A 25,175-nucleotide genomic window follows, 5' to 3' on the forward strand; every position below is an offset into this window, starting at 1 on the left:
AGCGATAACAGACAAATGTCATATTAATATGAGCCAAATCACCTTTCCCCCCTCCACATCCCTCATATACTCACAATATCACCCTCTTTGAAAGTCCTTCTCTGAAGTTTGTCACTTTCATATGCTGACAGCTGTTCACACTTTAAAAACTATGCAACTGAGTCCATTATCCTAACAGGGTACAGTCAAGCGAAGTTAAGGATGTGTTTTTAACGTTGTGAGTGTTGTGACCAGTACTCGGAAGATAAAATATTGTGTGTCATTTTGCATAATTGTCCTGGGGCTCTTCTGGGTACCAAGCCAGACATGATAGCTCCCCAGACCACTAACTCCACAAAGTCGAAGACCGTGGCTGTTTACGTTCACCTCTCATCTGCACCACACTCTCTGATCAGGCACCCACTGGGACGCATGTAATGCCTTTCCCACCAGCCTCCACATCTTAATCTCTCACGAACCCCATAGGAATTCATATGTGAGCTGAGGTAAACCATTGCACGGTCACTAACCACTAAGATACAGTTACACACATGTGAGTGACTGAGTGAGTGAAAATCTTAATGTTGTCTAGCCCGGCATATCCTTGTGTAGCAGAACACAGTTTGCCATGTTAGACTAATGCTAATCTATTCCTCTAGTGTCCTGACTGAAAGCCTTGTTATTAGATGGGAACTACCATGTGGGGCAGAAGGGGTTATCTGGCTAATGTCAAGCAGCGCTCACTGTAGGCATATTGTCATGCATAAAGGCAGATGTGTTTACTGTGTGTTCGGTGTTTTACGAGCTGCCCCCCCCCCCCCCCCACTCTGCCTCCCTTCTTCCCTGTCTGTCTCCCCCTCCTCTTCTTCATCCTCCTCTTCAATGATGTAATGGAGGAGGACGATGAGAGCCTGAGAAATGGTATGATCTACTGCTGCTGACATACTTACTCACTAATGTTGTCCTTCTCCCTTTTCCTGCACTCCTTCACGCTCTCATTTTACTCCTGCCAGGGTCGACTGAGATGCTTTTTTTTTTTTTGCAGCATATGCTGTTTTCTGCTTCACATTAATTTTCAGGCAGTCACATAATGTATAACTCACCATCATCTAAAGGCCTGTAACTGTAAAGAGAGCTACAAAATATTGTTGAAGTCATTATCACAATATTTGTAGCTGTGAAAGCTTTGCTAGTGACACAGCTCTAGGGATGGCAGTGTTGGTCTGTTTAAGCAGCATTATCTGTACTTTAATGTCGTCTGACCATTTGTACAGACTTTCATTATGAGTCTTAATGATCCGCTGACTGACTATATGACTATAATGAATTTTTTGATTGTATGGATTTTGATGGATTGTAAACACTTTTGGCTCATCTGAGCTTCCAGTAGTTATCAATTTAAATTTAAAGAAAGTGATTTCATTATGTGCAGTATCACTAATTACATATATATATTATTGTGCCTTTTGCTTTAGGATGTTTTGTGGAGCCTGTAGTTATCTTTTCCTTATCTAATCCTTTTGTTCTCTTCACACAATCACACAGACTAACAGGCTGCAGCTCCACATAACCCAACACCCTAATAATCCCTCTTTCAAGGCTTGACTACATTTAAGTTGATCACTTGAGTCATTCATCCTAATCATCTCCACTCTGTGTTGAGAGGCCTCCACACCTTCAGACAGAAAGGGAGACCAGTCCTCCAGCCAGCTCTATAATCATCAGAGACAACAATGCTCCTCTCAGCAGCTATCCAAATATTCTCCCGGTCAGCACGCTCCGAAGCCTTCCTCACTGGTCCTGTGTTTAATCAGCTCTGACTGTTGACTTAGCGTTTGCTCACTTGAGCCTATTGTGGATGTGTCTTGTGGTGTTGGTGATGTATTTGCTAGCCTCTTAGCCTTTTCTAAATGTAGGTGGAAAGATGGTTGGATTCTCCAGAGGTGCTTGTTAGCTGTGTTTGAAAAGTGGCTTTCTCTTGTTATGCCTTCTGTTGTTGCTGGTGAAATGGTGTCCTCGAAATATCAAAAACTATGGATAGAATATATTATACATTTATAATATTTTATATTTTAATATTTCTTGATCCTTTGTAGCTAGTTTTGATTTTCCCATTTACAGATAATGATTGTTTCTATGGCAGCACACATTAGTGAAAAACCATAAAAAAAGAAGATTGCAACCACAGCATTGAGTCTGCATTGTTCACCCATTTACCCCTCAGTCAGTACTGTTTCCTCCTTTGTCTGTGCAAATTGGACCACTATATATTGCATTTTCACAGTTTACACTATGTTATTTGTCTGACTGAGATCAAATATACCATGACATGTTTGTTTTGGGGAGATACTTTCCCAATCACTGCTCATTCTGCTTTTTTTCCACCCCATAACATGATATTCTTGCTTTTCAAGTGGGGGGCGAATAATAAGAAAGATGAGTGGAGAGAGTTAGAGTTAAAGTTTCAGGTTCCACTTGCCAGCGAGTGCCTCCGTTGACCCATAGCCAGAAGTCTCACAGTTGTGACCTGTCCAATTAGTAGAGGAGGAAGGAGGGGGAACTAAAGTAACACACACAGCCCATCTGGGTTTCCCTTGGTGTGTGCAAATATGAGAATAAAGGAAATGGTTTGTTAGCTGTGTGGCTGCTACAAGGCTCCCATTCCTTACGTCACCCATTACTTTTTTTTTTTTCTTTCTCTCTTCCATGTTGGGGGGCCCCCTCTCCCTTGGCTGGCTACAGGCTGCCTCTGCCTACTTCAAAATGACAATCCGCTTCTCATTTACAGTGAGCTAATAAGCTCTTTAATCAGAGTGCTTGTCAACCTCAGGGCAAAGCAGCTCCAGAGGAGCTGATCCAAAGGATCAGATGACTGGAAGAGTGAACAGAAGGAAAAAAAGCAATAGCACCAAGAGTGAGAGACTAAGTAGAAGGGAAAATGAAACGAGGCTGCTGAACTTGGAGAAAGACTAGAGAATAGAAACAAGAGTGATGATAAATTTGCATTAACGTAAATATAGACTGGCTTATACCAAAGGTAATTATGCTTTGGTGTACTTGGAAAAACAGAACCAATGAGATTTAATAATCTGAATGAATAAGATGCATTGTATAAATGTGCTATGACTAAACTAATCTTGACTCAACTACAGCTTCAGAATCATTATGTTGTATGTTAACGTGTGATGTTTCATTGTCACACATACTGAACATGGTTTTCAGGACGTTTTGATCAGCTTGTTCTTAAACAGCCAATTTCCGTATATACAAACCTGACGAGTGTTTGCTTTATTTATCTGCAATCCATACAAACGAAAACAGTCTCCCGCTGACAACACTGCATACATGTGCATTTGATTACACACCCACACCATCAGTGACACGTACTCTTGCATCACTGTTGGCATGCAAATGAGGGGTTTGATTTGTTAAGTGACATTTTAACATCCTTACAGACAGCCCTCCATAAGTCCTTAAAAAGGCTTTTTAGGGCCACTGAGCGTTGGAGGAAAGCTTTCAGTGTCACCTCGTTAAATCCAAAGTAAAATTCAGCTCAATCCAGACCATAAAGCTAACCACACACTACAACGAGGCACAGAAACTGCACGGACTGACCCAGTGTTAAGTCCTGCAGAGCTGTAGCATAAAATGACACTTTTACCTTTGGGAGAAGAAGAGGCTGAACAGATAAAAATAAATCACACCCTCCTGCAAGCAGAAAAAAAGCATTTCAAGTTGAGGCTGTGGAGTAGCCCCCAAGTCGAGGACATTCCCCCTTATTTCCTTCAAAGGCCTCAGTGTAAGCCAGCTGGTTAATTGCAGTCACTTGGTGTCTCCAATAGGAATAGCATGTCTTTAAGTTCTCAGTTTTGAGTTTATCTCTCTCTAAAGAGTAACATATTGAGATGTCATTCTTTCTGAGTGTTTCTGTGGGCTTTTTACGCATTTACTCCACGTTCCAGCTACAGATGTTTCTGCAAGAAAAGAATTACAGTTTTAAACACTGACAAGTCATTGGCATTCACATCACAACCTGGAAACTGTTGCACAGGCAAAATTAGCATGCAGTCCAAAAAGAGAAAATAACGATGTGCATTAAATACTTCGATTTTATAACGCTCTGGTGGGGTTCATACTGTTCAAGTTAAATTATTACATTTTCTACATAGAATATTCCAAGTTGTTGTCGCCATCACTGGAAACAAGTCGCAGCACACAACAAAGGGGACCCTCCCATGCTTCAAAGGTGCACTTTGTCAAATCTGTAACAATAGAATTGTGGGATTCCAATGATTTCTACCCCCTATCAGCATTTACATAAAGACATGCTAAATTATTCATTAATTATCAGAGAGTCCCCTGTGGGTGGGGATGACACACACACTGGCTGCTAATTGGCCCATCAATAATCTTGCCTGGTTCTCTTGAAGTGGCACCAGATCCCACCTCAGGAATCTGCTATCTGCCCCAACCTTCTGCTTAACTGTTTCCACTGTGGCACTACATGAGGAGGCATTTCCACACCTGCTCACTTGGCACATTGTTTATGGGTTATCTCTACATCCCTGTTCTCTGTACTGTACTTGTTTTGCTTATCTGTCATGGACATGGGGTTTTCTTGATACAAGACAAACATTTGAACTTGTTTCACACTTGTTTTATTGAGGTTATGTTGGTATATTCACTGTTTTTTGTTACAAATGTAGGATAAAACCAATAATGCATTAGCCTTTCTTCCTTACTGTATCTGTTGGTATTCAAAATGATTGCTTATTTGCTCTCACTGAAGACCTGCATTTTTAAAAATGGGTCACAAATAAAAAAAAAAATTTAAAAAGGAGAAGTGATTTCCTAAAAGAGATGGGAACTATAATTTTTAGTAAGCTGTATTCAAATAGAGCTAAATGGGTGTATTTGTTGGGGCCTGCCTGTATTCTCAGCCGCAAATGTGTTATTTTCTTTAGACGACTTGGTTCCCCAAAAGTCCCTCTGATCCATGCACCCCCTCATCTAGAGCCCCAGGTTTAGAATAAGGCTCACAATAAAGTTCTTACTTTACTTACATGCTAATCTAACTGTTCACCTGCCTGGTTGCTTTTTGAAAGAGCTTTAGAGAAATGATCAAGGCAGGTTACTGTATCATCACAGGCAGATATTCTTTGGCTTTCTGAGATCCAGTCTACTGAGGTTAAATTTCTACACTTAGACTTCAGTCACAGAGAACTGCAGAGTGTTTTGTCAGACGCAGTGACAGACCAAACAAATACAAAAATACACAGGCGAACATGCCCATTGCCAACACACACCAATAATGTAGACTGTTAATTCTCTAATTCTCTGTTACTCTGTTATTCCGTTACTCTGTCTGTCCAAGTGGTACATGCAAGTGATTTCCATAAAGGCGGGCCTCTGGAGAGGGAGCTGCAATAACATGGCTGCTCTTTGTTTCCCCATGCTGATTGACAGTAGATTGCAGTGCACATTAAATGCCCATCAGGCCCGCTTTAGTTTTAGAAAGAGGGGAGCAGGGATTGTCAAAGGTCACTCTTGGCACATAATGAACTGATCTCTCTTTCTTACACACACACACACACACACACACACACTCGATTGAACTGCACTGCTTATTAAAGTGAGTTTGAATGAAGAGGACTTCACTGGCTTATAATGTAACATTAATAAAAAGGATTGCCTTGTGACACTAGCCTTTAAACACACTAACCTTCGGTGAATATGCTGCTTCCCGAGGACAGATAGACATGTCTAGACTGTCTTAGACTCTAGGGGCGTTCTGTTCTACCTTACTGCTAAAGGTAATATTTGGTTTGTTTTAGCATTAGCAACCATCGATCAACTTTTTAACAGAAAGTGTTGTCAAGTGAGTCACACGAAGTGGAAAAGAACAGACAAATCTCTCTCCATCTGCTAATTTTGTCGAATCTATCGCCCTCAGAGTGGTGCTTGCATCTAAGTGGGGCACTGTCCAAAATACCAGCGTGTGTCATAACCATAAACTTACAGTACACATGGATTAGTCTTACACATCTGACAAGAAAGCTGTATATGTGGTTGGTAACTAAATGTACTAGTATGTGGTGCTCTTCCCTAGTTTAATGGCATGTTTCCATACAAACCTGAAAACCTTTTGTGTATTTTTCTCCTCAGAACCAGTGATATGAGACCCATGGTTGGCTTATATACTCTCTCTTTTTTTCACTGCCAAGCTTCTCATCATTTCCGATTCTGGAACTTAAGACAACATCAGAAATTTAGACAGTACTCAAGTTGCAATGAACGGCTCATCATACCTCAACCACACATGCGTTCCTCTTTATACCCTGCTGTCCTCCATGATTGAAAGTAGTAATTAAGAGAGTGGGGAGGAATTAGATGCAGAATGAGCTGTCAGAAAGTCACATTTAAGTGAGGGATGCGCCGGTCTCTGCAGTAAAAATTTAAATGATATAAATTGCCATTTAAGTGTAGCACAGGCTAATGTTTTGTCACAAATTAATGTGACACAAGGCAGCAATGACAATCAAGGGCTGCCTCATTCTAATTTGGTCGTGTTTAGAGGGCTTTTGTGAGCCGACAGCTTTACACAAATTAACACAATTGCCTGTTTTTATGAGGAAACCATAAATGTTTTTTCCCTCCTTTGCTGGCTAATGAGGAGAGAAAGCCGCTTGTATCTCAGCATTATGGCAACGCTTAGACGTCTGCAGAAGGGCAACATGGTGCTCTTATTCACCCGCAACCAGCAGAGAAAAGAACAAAGACAGACGCTGAAATGACTCCCTAAAGAACTACACGAGTTCGCTAATGTTTAGATGCTCAGATATGGATTTACTGTGCTTTTTGCTCGTTACAGAAATCATTGGCAGATTCTGTCGCAGGAGTAATTAGCAGGAAATTCTGCTTTCTCTGTGGAATTCATCTTTGAGAAGCATTAGTGAAAACTGCTGTTCAGTAATGGGATGAGGAACCTGTTTGGGGAGCAGCATTTGGTTAGAGTATGGTGTGTAAATGCTCTACATTTACAATACTTGTAATCCTCTGCCCTCTCCTCCATTTACAGGCTCTAGAGAGCGAGTTTGTGTCCTGCCAGCTCCACCAGTGGATCGATCTAATCTTCGGCTACAAGCAGCAGGGACCTGAAGCCACCAAAGCCCTCAATGTTTTCTATTATCTGACCTATGAAGGAGCAGTCAATCTCAGCTCCATCAGCGACCCCGTGCTCAGAGAGGTGAGGCTTCTACTGCATATAATACATGTATGTGCGCACACACATACACACACACACACACAGGTTTTTTATGTACTGGACGGCTGCTTTAACTCCCTTGGCAGAGCATGCTGAGTAAGGGGAAAATACCATATTACAGTAAGTACACATGAGCATTAGCACTCCCAAAATGATGCTTAATCTGACTATATTATAAAAGCATCTGTCCATTCATACATGCATCTGTATTTCAGAGAGATTTTTGATGCCATTAGCCGTGTTAAATTGGTTGTGGAATGGCATGGGAGAACTAAGCTAACAATGTACTGGCAGCTATTGCTGAGCAAAGCCTTTCCCCAGTGTGATACCTCTGAAAGCACTCCACCAAGTGTTCCACTTTAACGCCTTAAAACCTCCTCCTTGGCTTTCATTCATTATTCATTCCCCTCACTTTGAACCGCCACACACACACACATACACACACACACACACACACACTCACACACACATACACACAAGCTGCTCTGGCCTGTCCTGAAAGCAACCACACAAAACACAGTGCTGAAAAGAAAAACACAGCTAGCTTGCCCACAGCCAAACACCGGCCTGACAACTTCACCAATCTGCTGTAAAAGACAGCTAGCCAGCAGCAGGCCAATTGACCCTGCTCCCATCAGCTTTGTTGACATCAGCTTTTGTATATACTAAAAGTAGCACATATGGTATTTTTGTCCGTGTCAGAATGTAGTCACTAGGCTTTCTAGATGCTTTGCCTTAAAAAAAAATAATTCCAGTTTGCCATAACCTTATTGTCATAGTTTTGGCCATCATTTTTAATATCTGAAAACAGTGCACGTACCAAAGGAATTACTGAGATCTGAGGAAGTGTTAACAAAGTCCTCCAAGAGGGCAAGACGTATGAATGGTTGGATGAACTGAATAATCGAATTATGTCATTTTAAAAAGAAAGTAGCTAACTTGGCATTTTGTTTAAAATCTGTGTGATTACATGGCTCCTTGTGTTTCTCTCCCCTAGTGTAGCAATGAAAGCCGTGAGTGCAGAGTTATCACCAATAACAATGATGGAAAAAACAATGAAAATAAGTAAAAAGTTGTAATAAACCAGAATTATCCTAAGTGGAACCTTAAGTGAAGGTCCTTATAGCACTGAGATATAAATGGAGATGAGATCAGTATATATCAAAGGGCTGAAAGGTGTTTTGTGCCTCCATTGCTCTGCTGCCCTTCATGCTTAGTGACTGGAGCATCACAGGCACCAGAGGTAGATCCTTGATTTATCACCTCATTCAGCCTAATTCCCATCCAGATGTGCTTTGGCCTTTAGCTACTCACACACATGCAGATTCATTACCAGGGTGCACCGGTCATTTCCACATTCAGCCTAAGCCCATTACCCATTTTACTGGCAAACACACATGCACTACAAAAATTGGATCACTGGCGCACCACTACTTCTGCCAAACAGTCCCAGTGACCATGGGGCTGATAAATCCACACAGATACAGGATGACTTTAGAGGCAGGGGTATGTGATTTGAGTGGTGTTAGAATAGGACTACCTTCCTCCTTGATTAAGACTACATATTTTTCTATGTATTCTGTCTTAGCATTTTGCTGTCAATAAATCATTATAACATTGTTGATTTCTAAATACACTAGTTCTGAGATAAACTGGTGATTTGTCCAGGATGTACCCTGCCTTTCACCCAGTGTCGCCCCTAATCGACTCCAGCCCTCCCATAGCCTTCTATAGGATTTGCAGTATAGATAATGGATGTATGGATAATTATAATTCTAGAAGTATGGTGCCCCTATTAGTGTTTTTTATATAGTATGGGCTACAGGTTAGATTTTTTTGGCAAGTTTTAATTGCTTTACAGCACAAGTCGAAGTAAAGCTGTTTTCTTCAATTGCAAAAGAAGCTGTTAGTAATGTGTTCTTTGAGCGGAACCATCAAATTCTACATAGGGTTGAGGTTCTTGTTTGTTTACATTAATTTTCTAGACATATCGCAGTTTAATTTGTCTATATTTTATATGTCTACATTAATTTAAGAGGTTACACACTCCACGGTGAAGAGAAGTTGCAAACCTAATAGTTTCACCATACATGTGTGTAAAAAATGAATAAAGCAGCTATGTTTGTTTCAGTCCATAGAAATGGAAAAAGCTTGTTGTTTTCTCCTTCCACCCACACTCTGATGTCCAGTCTGCTGGCTTTCACATTCAAAAACACCCTCAGTCTGAGCACTTTAATTAGTTAAATAAACCAAAGCCAGCTAAGCCAAGGCTCTCCTTCAGTAGTGTTTGTGTGGAAGGAAGCATGCCTGTCTGGGAAGAAGGTGGAAACAGAGTTCCAGGCCTGGGCCTCGTCATGGCGGAGTATTGGGGGTGGCTGAGGGCAGCAGGAGCTTTGAGACTGAGGGCTTTTGGTCTGAAAGGATCCCCAGAGTATGTCATTACTGAGTGACAACTGTTTCAGCCTGAGATGTGGTCTGGGCCAGGCCAGGCCACATTAGGACAGGCCCTGGGGCTGTTCAGTGTCTGGGGAATGGGTCACAGAAGAGTGTGTGTGTGTGTGTGTGTGTGTGTGTGTGTGTGTGTGTGTGTGTGTGTGTGTGTGTGTGTGTGTGTGTGTGTGTGTGTGTGTGTGTGTGTGTGTGTGTGTGTGTGTGTGTGTGTGTGTGTGTGTATTTAGGTCGGAAAAGTGAGTAGATTAGGGCTGAGGGTTCTGTATTCCTGGTTGGCTGATTCTGTGTTCTTGTTACAGCCGCCAACTCCTGCCCACCCCAGCGAATCTCACACACGCAAATACACACAGACTCCAGAGATTTGTATGGATCATACCTTGATATGTTTGTACATACACATTGTATGTGTACATGCATTCATTGGTGTATGCCTAGCTTTGTATATTTATGTCTTCATCAGCATAAATGCACACGGTTGTCTGTTTATGTGTGCCTTTCTGTTTTGGGAGAGAGTTTGGAATATCTCAGCACAGATTAGGGAATGCTGTGGAGACCACTGCTGTGTTTTTCAAAACCATGATTACTTCCTGTCCTGCCTCCGCCGCAAGTGAAAACTTTAGCCCCTCTCACTCTCTAGGAGAATGGCATGCATGCACATCTGTGTTGCTTCTCAGTGTATAAGGAGAAACACGCCCTGTGTCACCTTCTCGTCATTGTGCAGGGCTTCCCCTCTTTCACATGTGATTATGGAAAAATCCCACAGGCTCTCACACCGACGACAAAGCACAGAGCCCTGTCTGAATTGTGCAGTGTTTGCGTAATTCGGCAGAAGATGGGAAATATACCCACGCGAATGAACCTGCCTTGACACTTAGCCAAAGTCACTCACCAAACATAAGGCCGACTGGTTTATTTTCTTTGGACAATATGCCCTTCACTGTATTTATTATTTCTTTCACAGTATGGTCATGTAAAGGCAGACCAGGCTGCTTGTTAGCAGTACAAGACTATTTAGTTAGTATTTTTATGTTATTCATTGAGTGAATATTATTATACAGATATGCATAAAAGCAGCATGTTTTACATGGAGATCCATCTTGTCAAGTGGCTTAGTAAATCAAGGGCAAGCTGGGACATCTGAGGTGAGGGCGTCTCAGCCATTTAAATGTATAGAATATAGAACACCTTCATCAGACATGGGCCAGTGCCCCCAAAAGAGATTGGCCTTGTGGATGGACCCTCATATAATCACCTGAGCATTGCATTGGCATATAGGGAGAGGACATGCTGACCTAGACTCAGCCACTTTCCAGCGGCCCACAGCCTCATAAATGTCAGAGCTGAACCTAATGAAGATAGGTTGAGTGGCTTTGAGGAGTCCCTTCTACACATTAGCTTAAGCAAAATGCTCCACTCTTAAAGGCACAGAACGGAGGCACTTTGACCTTGAATGATGCAGTCATGTCCTCTCACTAACAGATTGTTAATGAGATGGAAAATGGTGTGGTTCTTTATCATGATCAGTGCTGAAATAATGTGTAGGGTGTTTTGATCTTTGATCAAGTTAACAGGAGTGTTAACTCTATTTAAAAATCTTTAAATATGTGTTCAGCAAGGTTATGAAAGCGTTTCTTCACAGGTCTGGCATGCTTGCAAACAGGACACTCCTGCTAATTAGGAAATGGTTTTAATGTCTTTTCATAAAGTTTCCAATTTGTGAAGTCAGTGTCAAAAGGCACAGATTGCTTAATAACGACTCCTCTTGTGCTTTTGAATTATATCATGATGTGATGCATGGACATTATCAACAAAAATGCATGATATGTAGAACTAAATCTTTTCAATTTTTCCTCCTCTTATAATGTATCATGTCTGAAAATATCATGCTTTAATACGTTACATCATCCAGGCCTTGTGGTGTATGTAAACCATCTTACACGAGGGATCACAGCCTGTTGTTCTGGAGAAAGTTTAATATAAGTTTTTTAAAAAAGTGACAGAAAAGTTGTGCAATGTACACAGTGCACATAAAAGTGTAGATGAAGTGAGAATGACTTAATCTTGTTTTTATCATTTACATGATTCATGTTCAAAAATGACAAAACCTTTTAATGGACAGTTGGGATTACTTCTTGTCTCAAGTCAATTTCAGACAATGGGTATCAGCAGACTAACTTCCATACCTTTTTTTTTTTTTTTTTTTTTTCTGTTATGTTAATACCATATGCAGGCCTCAGCCATGAGCTCATTCTCACAGGCCTCGCCAAGGAAGGCTCAAATGTATCAGCCTCCACACACATGCTGTCACTCCCACACAGCCAGTCACAGCGCGCACCAACATACTGACGAGTCTGTCATCATTTTGTGTTGGCCGTTTTCTCTTTGTCTGTCTCTTTTCTAAACCAGCTATCATGATGTATCTTTCTCACATCATAGATATTTTTTTTAGTCACTGTAGCTTTTGCTTAATGTTGTTGTACAAACTTAAAACCACTCTTTTGCTTTTTCTAAGATTTAAGTAGTACAAAATATTGGGACCCACTGGCAGTAACCCTGTATATCTATACCCTGCTGGGGGTGTATTCCATCCCATGCTAGTTGCCCTGACAGTGAGCTGTGTGATGATGTCCAGAGGTTGCTCGGCAGGCGTCTGCTCTGACATTTATGGTCCTATACCTCTTCATTAACACCACCCTACCAGCCTACACACCCGCCTGTCCCAGCCCTCCTTTTATTCTGTGTGTGGTTGTGGGGGATAAATTGTGTGTGTGTGTGTGTGTGTGTGTGTGTGTGTGTGTGTAGGGCTGTGAGAAGTTAAGTTTATATGTATGTGTGTAATTGTGTATTTGTACACAAGCGTTTTTTTTTTTTTTTTGTCATGCTTCATTATATTTCACATTCTCTTTGTTTTCTCAGACACAATAATCTTAGTTTGGTGTAAAATTTATCCTAATGAGATGATAGGATAGAGGATAGATTATGGGCATAGACATTAAAGTTCATGTAGGGCACGATGCAAAATAATGTAACATGAAATAAAAAATGACTAATCTCTTTCTTTCTTTTTTTTTTTTTTGTCTTTTTTTTTTTCCTCCTTCTCTTTTCTCACCAGGCTGTAGAGTCTCAAATTAGGAGTTTTGGACAGACCCCTTGCCAGCTGCTCATCGAGCCACACCCACCCCGAAGCTCAGCCATGCAAGTGGTGAGTGGTGCACACACATACATGCAAACAGATATTCTTAGGAACAGACACACTGCTATTCCTTTAATGCTTCTGGCTGAAAATATTACATTGGGGCAGTAGCCAGTAGAACTGAAGTATCAGCCCTTGTCCTGTCTGTTTAATGCTGTGTCTGATTCCTTGTGTCCTGGTGTTGACACTCTGCTTTGCTTCACATAAGTCTGTATTTTTTACCTCATTCTTTTCAACCTTCATTTACCTCCTGTCCTCTCTTCCTCTGTATCCTACAATTGTGGGAAACTAAAGTCTTGGGTTTGACAGCATCTCCTCTCTCATCATTACTGAGGTGTGCGTGAAAGGGAAAGATCATAGGCATTTGTGTGCATGTGTGTCTAGTAAAAGGTTTGAAGGGAAAGGGGAAAGGCATAGCTTCTCACTGGAAACCTGGGTCTGAGCCAGATTTTCCACCTGAGCTAGAAGCAGAGATCAGAAAAAGGAGAGCAATGAGCAGCAGTTCTGAAGTGACTGCTTCTAAGGGCCAAGGAGTGCAGTCAGTGTGTCTGCCTGTGATGGACCAAGGCCCCATGAGTCCCTATTAGCGTGGTGTCCCTGTGGCGCTGACAGCTGGCTGCAGACCACCACCCAGTGCTCACAGACACAAATTCAGACTGGTGCTTTGAATTTGCCTCATTTACTGTATGGGCAAATTCCTGTGTAATGTTTTTATTTTACCCCCCATTTATACTTTTCAAACATCATATTAAGGCGCCATTATTCAAACACATTTCTAACCCTCCCTGAAGTGCTGCAGCCCTGTTCACTTTGCTTTTACATGTTCTTGCTCTTTACTTCTCCTCTATCCTCTATCCTCTCTCATGTGAGTGTGTTGTCAGAATGTCAGCTTCTGCCCATGCTGGTGGTAATGATACTGTCAGTGCGTCTGGTTAGCTGTCAGACACACCGGATTCACTCAAGTCTGTTCCTGATGTTAAACACTGATGTTTTTCTTCTTTACACGCAAGGAGGAAAATGGCTGTATGTTAAAGCTGCTTAGTACAAACACTCTGTAAATGGCTCTATATAAGCTCTCCAGGAAATAGTGTGATAGGTCAGTGAAGTCACTTTGTTATGATGGTTTTGTAGATGCTCTTTTCTTTCAAATTCTTTTTTTTTTTACATTTTATACCTTTTTGTATATGGATTGATAAAAAACAGAAGCAGGGCTGAAACAACAAATTAATTCCTGTTAAATAAAGGTTCATTTTATCTTAATCAAAGATCAGACATGCACTCTTTTTCCTTGCTTGTCTGTGCTGTTTAATGCTGCTTACTACTACCTTGCTAAAGCTTCGTAACTTTGTCTTTCCTTCTCTTTCCCTCTCTCCCCCTGTTTTTTTTTTTTTTTTTTCTTCGTTAACGCCGACTGTGGCTGTTTCTCTCGCCTTTTTGTTTTACTGGCGCTCCATATCTCGTCTCTTTTCCTTCCCTTCGCTCTGTGCCGTTGTCCATCCTGGGGGCCTGAACAGTATCTTCTCCTGCAGACCCCGCTGATGTTTACGGAGCAGATGCAGCAGGATGTTATCATGGTGCTGAAGTTCCCATCAAACTCTCCAGTGACCCACGTAGCAGCCAACACTCAGGCGGGTTTAACATCACCTGCCATCATCACTGTCACTGCCAACCGCCTCTTTGCTGTCAACAAGTGGCACGGCTTGACGGGTGAGAAGTTTATCTCCATGCACATATACTGCATATTTGACTGATTTCCCATCAGTATGTGCGTGTCCGTAAGTAAAAGAATTTACACTTTGGTTTTAACATGGTGTGATTCATCAGATCAATCTTAAGAGTGTTTTAAAGTAGGCAAAGACAATCTTTTGATACCACAGTATCATTTCCATGCTTCCACGGTTCATCTCCCTCCTCCGTCCTTCGTGTATAATTTATCTGAGTATTGACCTGTCTCGTCTTCATGGGATGGACGTTGATTTGGGAGACAGTTGACTGTGTCTACTGGATAGCAGTATCAAATGTGACACATGCAGCAGCCAGCATGTCCACCTCCATACATCAGTCTCTCACTTCACTAAACCTTATTTACTCAACATCCATCCTATCCAGGAAGAAACATTAAATTTGATATCTGTGATTTTATGAGGATGAAGACTGATCGGTTTTCAGTAGAATACAACCTCATCCATTTGCACCACAGACCAGACTGATTAACCTAACTGGCTTAGTGAGCTGGCATAATAAAAGAAAAAAAGAAAATGACTGGTTTGTGCTGTAGTAGCTCATTATTGCAAGGACTTCATTTTTTTATATGGCTGTTAGAGTGAAAAGTGTAAAGCTGTGGAAGGCAAAAATGAAGAACAACTGAAAAACTGCTTCAGTGTAGTCAACGTTTCATATGTAATTTTTTGATTTTAGAGTTCATGCAGCTAATTCAGAATGCACATAAACAAAAAAGCAAGTCAGTTAATCACATAAATCACTAAATTTAAACATAATTATAACAAAGCTTATTTCCCAGGCCTACTCAAAGATATGCATGAAGTACAGTGAAAGGAATGCAAAGTCAGGCTTTGCTTTCTGTGTGTTTAATCAAAATAAACTCAATATTGTTGGGTTTTCGACTGAAATAAGAAATTTGAACATGTCAACATTTGGGAAATTGTGGCTGTAGCATATTTTCTTTTACTATCTTCACGGCTTTATTTTCTGAACAATGAATTGGTTAATTAAAAAAATCAATCCATTGATCAATAATGAAATCGGTGGCTGTGTTGCAGCTCTACATTAACTAAGCAGAATTCATTGGCAAGGGAATAAAAAAAATGTAATTTCTTGCTTTTACACTTGAATGCACAGGCATCTGACTGGAGCATATCAAAAACTTGATAGCTGCTTTGAGCTAATGTGAACTGGTTGTACAGAAGCAAACATAGTTTGCATTAGGAATCATTGTCCCTATGACCTTGGTAAATTATTGCGGAAGAACGTTTGGGCCAGTGGGTAACACTGTGACTTCATGGTTATCATTTTCAGTGCATTATAATGAACTGAAACCCAGTGTCTACTTCACAAGGCCACACGATTACAATATTAATCCTGTCTGTCTTCTTCCCTGTCAGGTCATCAGAGCCCATCGGTGCACGACCAGCAGTATCAGCTTCCTGTGGAAATCGACCCGCTGATAGGTATATACAGTCTTTCATATCTGTTAAAGAATCTATACATGCATTCTACACATAGTATGAATTTATAATATGCATAAAATATTTTTTGTGTTGGTCCATGTATGAATCCTGGCAGCATCTTGGTGACTCATGGCAGTTTGCAGTGCTGTGTCCCTGGACAGTAGATTAAAGTTGTTTCTCAGCCTGTGCCCCAGTTCACTTCTCATGATATAGACCCTGCTCTCACACTAAAGCATTTGCATGCAAATTGGAATGCAATGAGCTGTGGCCTAGGCCGGCATTTCATCATCAACTCCCCCTGTTTCTGCCTCTCCAGCGTTCCTTCCCTCCCTCCCTTTCTGCATCCTCTTTGGTTTAATTTGAGCAGAGGGAAAGGACGCGTGTCAATGAAAATGAATATGAATGTGGTAATAATGTGTGATTGAGAATGCACGGCGGACGGCTGTCAGGACAATATGGGCGCCTCTCATCCTTCACGACTTGTTGATGAGCAGGAGACGAGTGCCTAGGCGCAGTGATGTATGGGATGCACTGGTGGAGCTGGGAGAGGCAAACCACTTCTACCGTGTTTTCCTCCTTCGCTTTCCTGCAGCCTGTCACAGTCTCACGCACATATGCACGGGGGACTGTTCTTTCTCTGTGAATGTTGTGGTCACTCTCAACAGGCCATTTCCAAGTACTTTTTTTTTTCTAACAATGAAAATAATCAGGTTTAATCTCATATATTCATCTTTATCTGCATGTGCAATATTCTCTCCTTCACTACTGCTCCATACAAGTAGCAGGGTTAAGAACTATTTCATTGGGCATCAGTATTTCTTACATTCAGAGCACTACAGTGGGTGTATTTTGTCATTAAAGGCACATTTTCAGGCTAATTTTTCTTTTGGAATTTGGAAAACAAGCAGGGCAGGGGCTCTTGAGGACTGGAGTTGGCTACCCCTGGTCTCGGCAAAGCTTTATATCAATGAGTGTCCTCACAAAGATGGAAATAAGAGTGTGTGTGTGTGTGTGTTTTTGGGGTGGTATTGGGGATTTTTGTGGTTGTCAGTAATATATTTACATTGTTTGCATTCCAAGAGGAGTGTGATCTAAACACAATAAATTGAGGATGAGGGCAGAGCCAGCAGTAGCTTTGGGAAATGTTGAAATGGGCTGAAGTATTATTTGTAGCAGGTATACTGGACATTTTCCATACTAGACCAGCTTCCTCAACACCTCTCCTCCAGCGCTTTGGACCCTACTGAATAAGAAAATACTTCAGTGGATATACAGTAGAAAAGAAAGAAGATACCACTTATGAAAGAGAGGAAATATCAGTAAATTTGCTTTCCACCCAACCACTGGCTGAATCACACAACCAAGATGAATTTGCAGTATGTTCAGACTTAAGTGCTGTGCATATTTTGTGAAGACTGTGCACACACTGTGTCATTGCTCAGACTCTTAGACTCTCACGGAAAATGTGAAGTCTTGTAAACTTAACCTTGGATGTTTTATCTATTCTCTCACAAATCATTTGCAGTGCAAGTGTGAGCTCTTTAAAAGTAGTAGACGTGTAAGCATTACAACATATGTTGTAACGTAGATTTAATACTTGTCTTTCCATAATCTACATTTTTATTTGTTTGTTATCCCTCCTCTCTCCTCTCAGCTAATAACGTGGGGTGCCATCGTCGTCAGATCTCAGACCTGCTGGACCAGAGCATTCAGATCAGCTCACAGTGTTTCATCATCACAGCCGACAACCGCTTCATCCTTCTGTGTGGCTTCTGGGACAAGAGCTTCCGGGTCTACTCAACTGATACTGGTACTGTATATTCCAGCCGATGTTGTCCCGAGTGGTACGCCGATTTTTTTAAATTTTTTTTTATGATCAGGATGCCTGTAATCTCAGACTGAAAATGAATACCACATTGACAGTAGCCTGAGCCATGAGCTGTTGTAAATTTTAATTCTTGCAGTAATATCAAACTGCAATGGTCCTGTGTACTTTAAAAAAAAAATTGAATCCTTTTGTAGAGTGAATGAACCCCCTCTACGTTTTCTCCAGCACCAAGATGTAAATACATCATCTTCTCCTCACTACTACTAAGGTTCTGAGAAAGACACAAAAATCATTTTTCCTTGTCTCATTTTTTTCAAATGCACCAATGCAACTACATCACTGCAGCCTTTACAATTGAAGTAGTTTAGGTTCTTATTTCAGTGAGCAATAGGCTACAGTCTGTCCTGTTTGTTATTCCACAGATGGTGTGCTTTTCTTTACTTGACTGTGCTGCACTACATTGATGTCCCACCCCTATTACTTTTGCTACTCATTTTTCCGTTTTTAAGATGTGTGCTGTCAACAGTTTGTTGAAAGCCTTTCAATCATTACAAATCAAGTGATTATAAAAGATCAGATTTTATTCTACATATCTTTTGTTATAAATTATTCCAGTTTACCTAAATTAAATATAGTGTACAGTCTTTTAAAGTGGTATTAAATGTCTGAATGTTATTGGCTTAGATACTTGCATGCACACAGATAAATGTGGATTTTTTTTACACACACAGGCACAACTGTGTTTCCTTCACTTTAGAGGACATTACATTGATGTACTTTGTATTAAATTTTTTATATGGCTGTTATTTTGTATAAAACAGAATAGCCCTAACCTTAACCCAAACCTAACCTTAAACCACGTCCTCATCATAAAATTCAATGATTTACATTGTAGGGACTTGCTTTTTGTCCCTAGAAGGAAACCAAGTCCCCACAGTATATCTGTATAAGATGCATTACAAGTACACACACACACACACACACACACACACACGCACGCTCAGACGTCATCAGGTCAAGGGTCCTAAATGAAACTGTCTGAAGCTTCATCTCCGTACCTTGCTCCTCAACTCTTCTCCCCAGCCCCATTCAGTGTCTTGCATACATCTATACAACAGACTCTGATTCAATTTCTACAGGCCAGGCCCTCCCTGTCTTTAATAGAGGAGGGAGGGGTTGAGGGATGGAACACAGAGATAGCTCTATTGTGTGACTGCCACCAGGGTGTACGACTGGAACGCGAACACAGTTTAATCGCACAAGCTCAACAGCTGCCACCAAGGTCCCTAAAGCCCCCAGGTTAAAGAACCAAGGGATTTTATCAATTACAAGACTTGATTGGTACACATGCACAAAACACATAGCCTCATACGGCTGCATGCACACACATCCAATTTAATTTTTCTGTGTGTATGCAAGTGTGTGCATGTGAGCAGCTGAGTCTTCAGTATGAGGTGCATGGTAGCCAAAAGCTATCATTACTTATTTTCGGTGTTTATAAAGATGTCAAACACTTTACATCTTTGATGTCTCTGTTCTTCTTTGGAAGGTTAGTCAGTGACCCACTCAGGTTCATAATAATCCTCATCTTTTCAGTGAGATACAGCTTCATTATCCAATGGACAGTGATTTTGACACCTAGACAGAAATGTCATGTGCTGCAAACTATCCACTGTTTGACTCTAGAGGTCACACTATGAGAAGCATAATGAGTATTAGACAGCTAGACAGTGGAGCTGTGGTCTGGAAATCTGACAGCAATTAGCCTCTGTGTATATACACATGTAGCACACTGCATGTGCAGGGGCACAGACATGCACACACATACACACAAAGTTGGAACAAATATTTTGTCTTGTCTGACATTAGTCTGCGAATTAGTAGTAGTTTGATCTTGTAGAACAACTAGCCAAGCAGACATATTATCAACAAACATATGGTGGGGAGTTCTCAAGAACTACATCTAGCAATAACTTCCTATTGTTTTTTTGTTATTAAAATATTTATGCAAAATATACACAATACAAAGTTATGCATTCCAACTACTGTCCTATGTCCTCCAAAGGTTGTAATCACCAGTTACTTATTTCTTGTTTGCAGATGGATGTGATTCTGAAGAATGTGTATATTTATGTGCTTGTGCAGGCAAACTGACTCAGATAGTCTTTGGGCATCGCGACGTGGTGACGTGCATGGCTCGCTCTGAATCGTACATCGGAGGCGACTGCTACATCCTGTCAGGCTCCAGAGATGCCACCCTGCTACTGTGGTACTGGAACGGGAAGCACAACAGCATCGGGGAGAACCCGGGCAGTAAGTACACAAGCAAACCTGTCTGTTAATGTGAGCACACACACATGGGTATTCTCTGAGTGCTCACTCTCCAGACAGTTGTGACTCTGTGATTTACTGCCTCCCTCTGCAAAGTAACAACTAGTTTCATCTGACCAGGCCTGGCCTCCTGCATACAGATTGGATTTCGCAGCACTGTCACACCAGGAACAGCTTTCGATAATGGGTTTGAAATTGTGTGTGTTCTCAAAAGACCAAATAAGTGTGTGTACGTGTGTGTGTGTGTGTGTGTGTTTGAATTTGACTTTAATGTGAATGAAAGTGAGAGCCATTTACAGATGTTAAATGTGATGTTGGGGATCGTCAGCCAGCACATGAAAGTTCACTGCCACGGGGTCACACTAGTCGATAAAAGTGAAAAATGTCATGGGCCTCCCTTATGTTACCATAACATATGGCATTAGCCATGATCAAAGCGTCGCACACACATTGCTCAGTTCTTAGCCTCCACTGTGCTAATCTGGTCATCTTAGATTGGCGTACATGTTGTTAAGTGATACATTACAAATGGGCTGAAATTTATGGCAAATTGCGATTGGCTTAATAAGCCAGGTTCAAGTTTTATTATTTAGCTGGTTGTTTGAAAAATGTTTTCTTAATTAATAGGGATTTTCATTTTTGGTAGAAAATAAATAGGGGGAATTCTGAAACTCTGAACTCATTTTTAAACAGTTTATTTTACCTAAGAACATAATGTATAACAGCAAATTAAATGAAATTTAAAAACATTTTAGAAAAAAAGACATGCCCTTTATCATTTGTTTACATCAGCTAATGTTTTAGCAGAACTGTGTCTTTTTTCAGAGCTTTACTTTAATCATCCTCATAGTCTGGATGTTGTTTGCTGAGTTTCACTGAAATGTGCCAAACTTCCAGGGTTTTGGTTAAATGAATGCATATAGTGATGTAGTGAATTACAATTCAACTTCATATTTTCTCAAATGTGTCGATATTTTCATTGGTTTATGGAACAGCTATATGCTAAGAGTACTTCTGTGTGCATGTGCTGTGCATGTTCTTGTATGCACGTATGTGTCAGTCTAACCTCAGTCGACTCAGTGCAGTTACCACACTGTAGCTAGAGGAGCAGACAAAGCAGTCCCAACCCTTCACCACCACAATGTGATGCTCCATTGCCCCAGACCGCAGGAGGTTCTGCCAGACATGAAGCTCTGCTGTGTATACACACACTCACACACTCACACACACACGCACTCAGAAGTACTCAAAAATACATACAGACAGCAGACTTCTTTATTCCTCTTCCAAAAATTGAAAAATGAAACTCGTTCAAGCTGAAGGCTACATAGATTTCCATGAGAACATGCACACAAACATGAACACATTCCTTTTTAGGCATGATGCTCTGTGAATATCCCACACACTTCATAAGCTTGACACAAGTGCCTCTGAATGGCTGATATGCACATGTACACATTTACCCATAAACACTTGGTTTCTGCTGGAGGCATACTGTATGTTGCTGTTAAAAAGGAGCAGAGAGATTTCACAGACACCGCTGACATCTGCTGGTCATGACCAGGGGCCACTTACTACCCATTTTTTTGGTTTTAAATAGACTAAGCATCCATCCATCCATTATCTATACCCACTTTTTCCTAACTAGGGTCACAGGGATCTGCTGGAGCTTATCCCAGCTCTCATTGGGTGAAAAGCAGGGGTACACCCTGGACAGGTCACCAGTACAGACTAAGCAGTGAATGAATAATAGTTTTCTTTAAAACTGTAAATTCAGTGCTGGTAAATTAGCTGTGACTAAGCGACTGTGTGCCTGGTTTAAATACTTGTAAGCTGCACAACATTTAAATATTCACACACAAATATCTATTTTCCAACTTCTTCTCTCATAGTCCCTTCAAAGGCTGAAACACACACACACACACACACTCACACACCTTCCTCGCATTTTTTCAGAGAGTTGATACCCTTCTCAGTGTCCCAGCTTTAGTCGCATACAGGTACAAAATTGCCATCAGATGTGTCTAATTCAAACCAAATTGCAGCGAAAGGCCCCAGAGGTTAACTAATACCCCAGTATATCAGCTTTATTGATCTTCCCCTAACAAAGTCCAACACTGTTAATCCACAGACTTGTACTGCATGAACTAGTGATGTCAAGAATGTTAGTTAACTAAATGAAATGTAGATGTTTAGGCTTCTACCCTGGTGGGACTAGTGTTTAGGCTGCTGGACAGGACAGCTTGATGTTTGGAGTTTAATGCAGTCAACTAGCATGAAGAAAGGTGAGGTCAGGTATCAGTACACACTAGGCCTTTTTTGTTTTTGTCTTTTCACGCTTTGTTTTCTCTAATTATTACATAGAATACATTAGAATTAGGACATCATTTTAATTTAGTACTTAAAAATAAATGATTTCTGTCACTGGAATTTACTAAGAACTATTTATTTTTAATAGGAGACTGCAGAGCAGTTTTGGGTTGTTACACAAATATTTGTGGAAAAATAGGGTCATCGAGCATTTAAAAATGAACCATGTACTGTGTGTATTTACTTAATGTTCTGTGTTCCTTTGTTTGAGCTGAACCTGACCTCTAGAAGAAGATGGGGTCAATAAAGAGAAGATTCCCTGAATGATACTTTAATGAAATCCATTGTCCAGTTCAGGGTTGCTGCCTCACTACTGGCCACTAAACATATACACTCTGCCATTGAACAGAGCTGAATACTTCCTCTATTTTGATGCTACAGTCATTAATCCATCTGCATCAGTTGATAATCACATGTAATGTCTGTACCTCCCAAACTTCCTGCAAGTGCATTGTGTGATTGTGCGGACAAGTGCTTACAGACAGGGAAGCAAAAAGGCAATTTTGTTTTGTCGTTCGCCCTGACAGCTCAAACAAAAACAAATCACACAAACTTTATGACTTGGACCGTAACTTCGCTTCGCTCCCTCCGGCTCTTTTTCTCTCTTTGTTTAATGCAGAAACATCTGGATCCAGTGAAAACAGTCAGCAGGGGAAGTTTTCAAAAACAGAAAGAAGCAGTGGGTGACAAGTGCTAGAAAGGGAGAGCGAATGAGGAGAAAAATGTATGTCCAGCATAACAACAGGGTCAAAGTCTGAGCAACAAGCTACAGTAGCATACGGTATACTGTTTGCTTCCATAGAGCATAAAGAAAGTGTAAAACACCATCTGAGATGGGTCTGGTTTTGTTTTAATTTTTGGTTGTTCATAATGTTTTTTTACTGGTTTGAAAGACTATTGTTCAATAACGGGTTAATAGTTTGCATTTTGCTCCCTCTAGTGACTGGAAGTGGTCATACACACTTGATCCTGTTTATGATGCTGTTCAGATCTGTTTTGTTTTTGTTGGTGTTTTTGCAGCAGAGTTTACGACACCACGAGCCATCTTAACCGGCCATGACTGTGAGGTGACCTGTGCAACTGTGTGTGCTGAGTTGGGTCTTATCATCAGTGGCTGCAAAGGTAAGACTGTCAGTCTGTGTGAATATATCCCACCTCTAAATGTACATGTCTTCAAAGTGACTATTAGTGCACTAGATGTTAGAGTCCATTAGATGCTATCTTGCTAAAATGTATGTATATATGAGACATGATATTTTATTATTAGATTTGTGTGTATATCTGTATACATTTTTTATAAAGAGAATACATAAATAAAGATCAGCTGAAATAATGTGAAATTATTTGTTCTTGTTTGATCTTATCTGTGTATAGAGGGTCCTTGTCTGATCCATTCCATGAATGGGGACCTGCTGCGGACCCTGGAGGGCCCAGAGAGCTGCATGCGGCCCCGCCTCATCCAGTGCTCCACTGAGGGACACTGCATGATCTACTACGACAAGGGACAGTTTTGCCTCTTCAGTGTCAATGGAAGGCTGCTGGGACACATGGAGGTGGAAGACAACATCAAGGTGAGGAAATGTACATTTGAGCGTGAGCAGGCATATGAAAGTGCTTTCGCACATGTATGTCTGCACCACATCAGTAAAAAAAAAAAAAGAAAGTCCTCTTACTGATTAAAGGCTTTCTTACGATTTGAGATCTGAGAAAGGTCGGCTTGCCCCTGGGCAAAAACACGGCTTCACTTCTCTTTTGTTCCATTGCACATGCACACACCAGAGGAAGTGGTCCTTTTGATCCACGGCCCTGTTGTCAGGTCAAATTGCAGTTGGAGAGCACATTCCAGAGGAGTGGTCAGCTCTGGACACCAACACCATTAACTACCCTCCAGCACAGGACAACACATTCCCCGTTTCCCACATTTCCTCCCTCATGACTAGAGTGACACAAGATAGCAGCTACTGCCTTTGGTTTCCCGACCCGTTGTTTCCGGTTTAGCCTGGGAAATGTAAGCTAGCACTGACAGACAGCCACACGCCTGTTTCCTATTAAGAAAGCTCTCATGCCCAGGCCTATAACCAGCCCCCTCCTGTATAAATCCCCATGTATAACATATAAACATTGTAGAGGATGTGATTATTGAGCACACAGACAAGTAATGATTGAGTGAACTGGGACAGTGGCTAGTAATTAGTTGTTTTTTTATATTTCTGAGAACTTTATTGTCTTTAGAAGAGGATAATTATGTTATATATACTCAAAGAGCTTTGCATTTTCCTTGTTGTTGCCTCTAAAGATGTGAGGCTGAGACCCGGGAACACCGTGGCCCGTTGCCTGCCTTGTCAGCTCTCCTCTGCAGTTGTAAATTTCGGCCATGTCTGATGGAATTAGGCAAATCCTAACATCTTGGAATGAGGCTGTGAGAATCTCAGCACTCGCCTCATCCCCGTTAACTCTACCTCCCCGGTCTGAGAGTGAAACAATATTTAGAGCACTCATGTAAATACCAGAATCAATCTTTTTAGCCCTCGGAGCCACAACACAGTATGACTCCAGGATAAATAAGTGCTT

General features: G+C 41.1%; 1 protein-coding gene across 4 annotated transcripts in view; it reads left to right on the forward strand.

Moving 5' to 3' along the window:
- lrba (LPS-responsive vesicle trafficking, beach and anchor containing) overlaps positions 1-25,175 on the forward strand; it is a 162,781-nt gene that overhangs the window by 133,063 nt on the left and 4,543 nt on the right. For all 4 annotated transcript variants that reach the window (XM_026303424.1, XM_026303427.1, XM_026303425.1 and 1 more), the window contains 8 exons: positions 7,058-7,225; positions 12,807-12,896; positions 14,417-14,594; positions 16,010-16,075; positions 17,730-17,885; positions 20,049-20,216; positions 23,625-23,726; positions 23,979-24,175. In XM_026303424.1, coding sequence (XP_026159209.1) covers positions 7,058-7,225; positions 12,807-12,896; positions 14,417-14,594; positions 16,010-16,075; positions 17,730-17,885; positions 20,049-20,216; positions 23,625-23,726; positions 23,979-24,175 — 1,125 coding nt within the window. The remainder of the gene's footprint in view (positions 1-7,057; positions 7,226-12,806; positions 12,897-14,416; positions 14,595-16,009; positions 16,076-17,729; positions 17,886-20,048; positions 20,217-23,624; positions 23,727-23,978; positions 24,176-25,175) is intronic.

The sequence above is a fragment of the Mastacembelus armatus genome, chromosome 1, assembly GCF_900324485.2.
Source record: "Mastacembelus armatus chromosome 1, fMasArm1.2, whole genome shotgun sequence".
NCBI classification, from domain to species: Eukaryota; Metazoa; Chordata; class Actinopteri; order Synbranchiformes; family Mastacembelidae; genus Mastacembelus; species Mastacembelus armatus.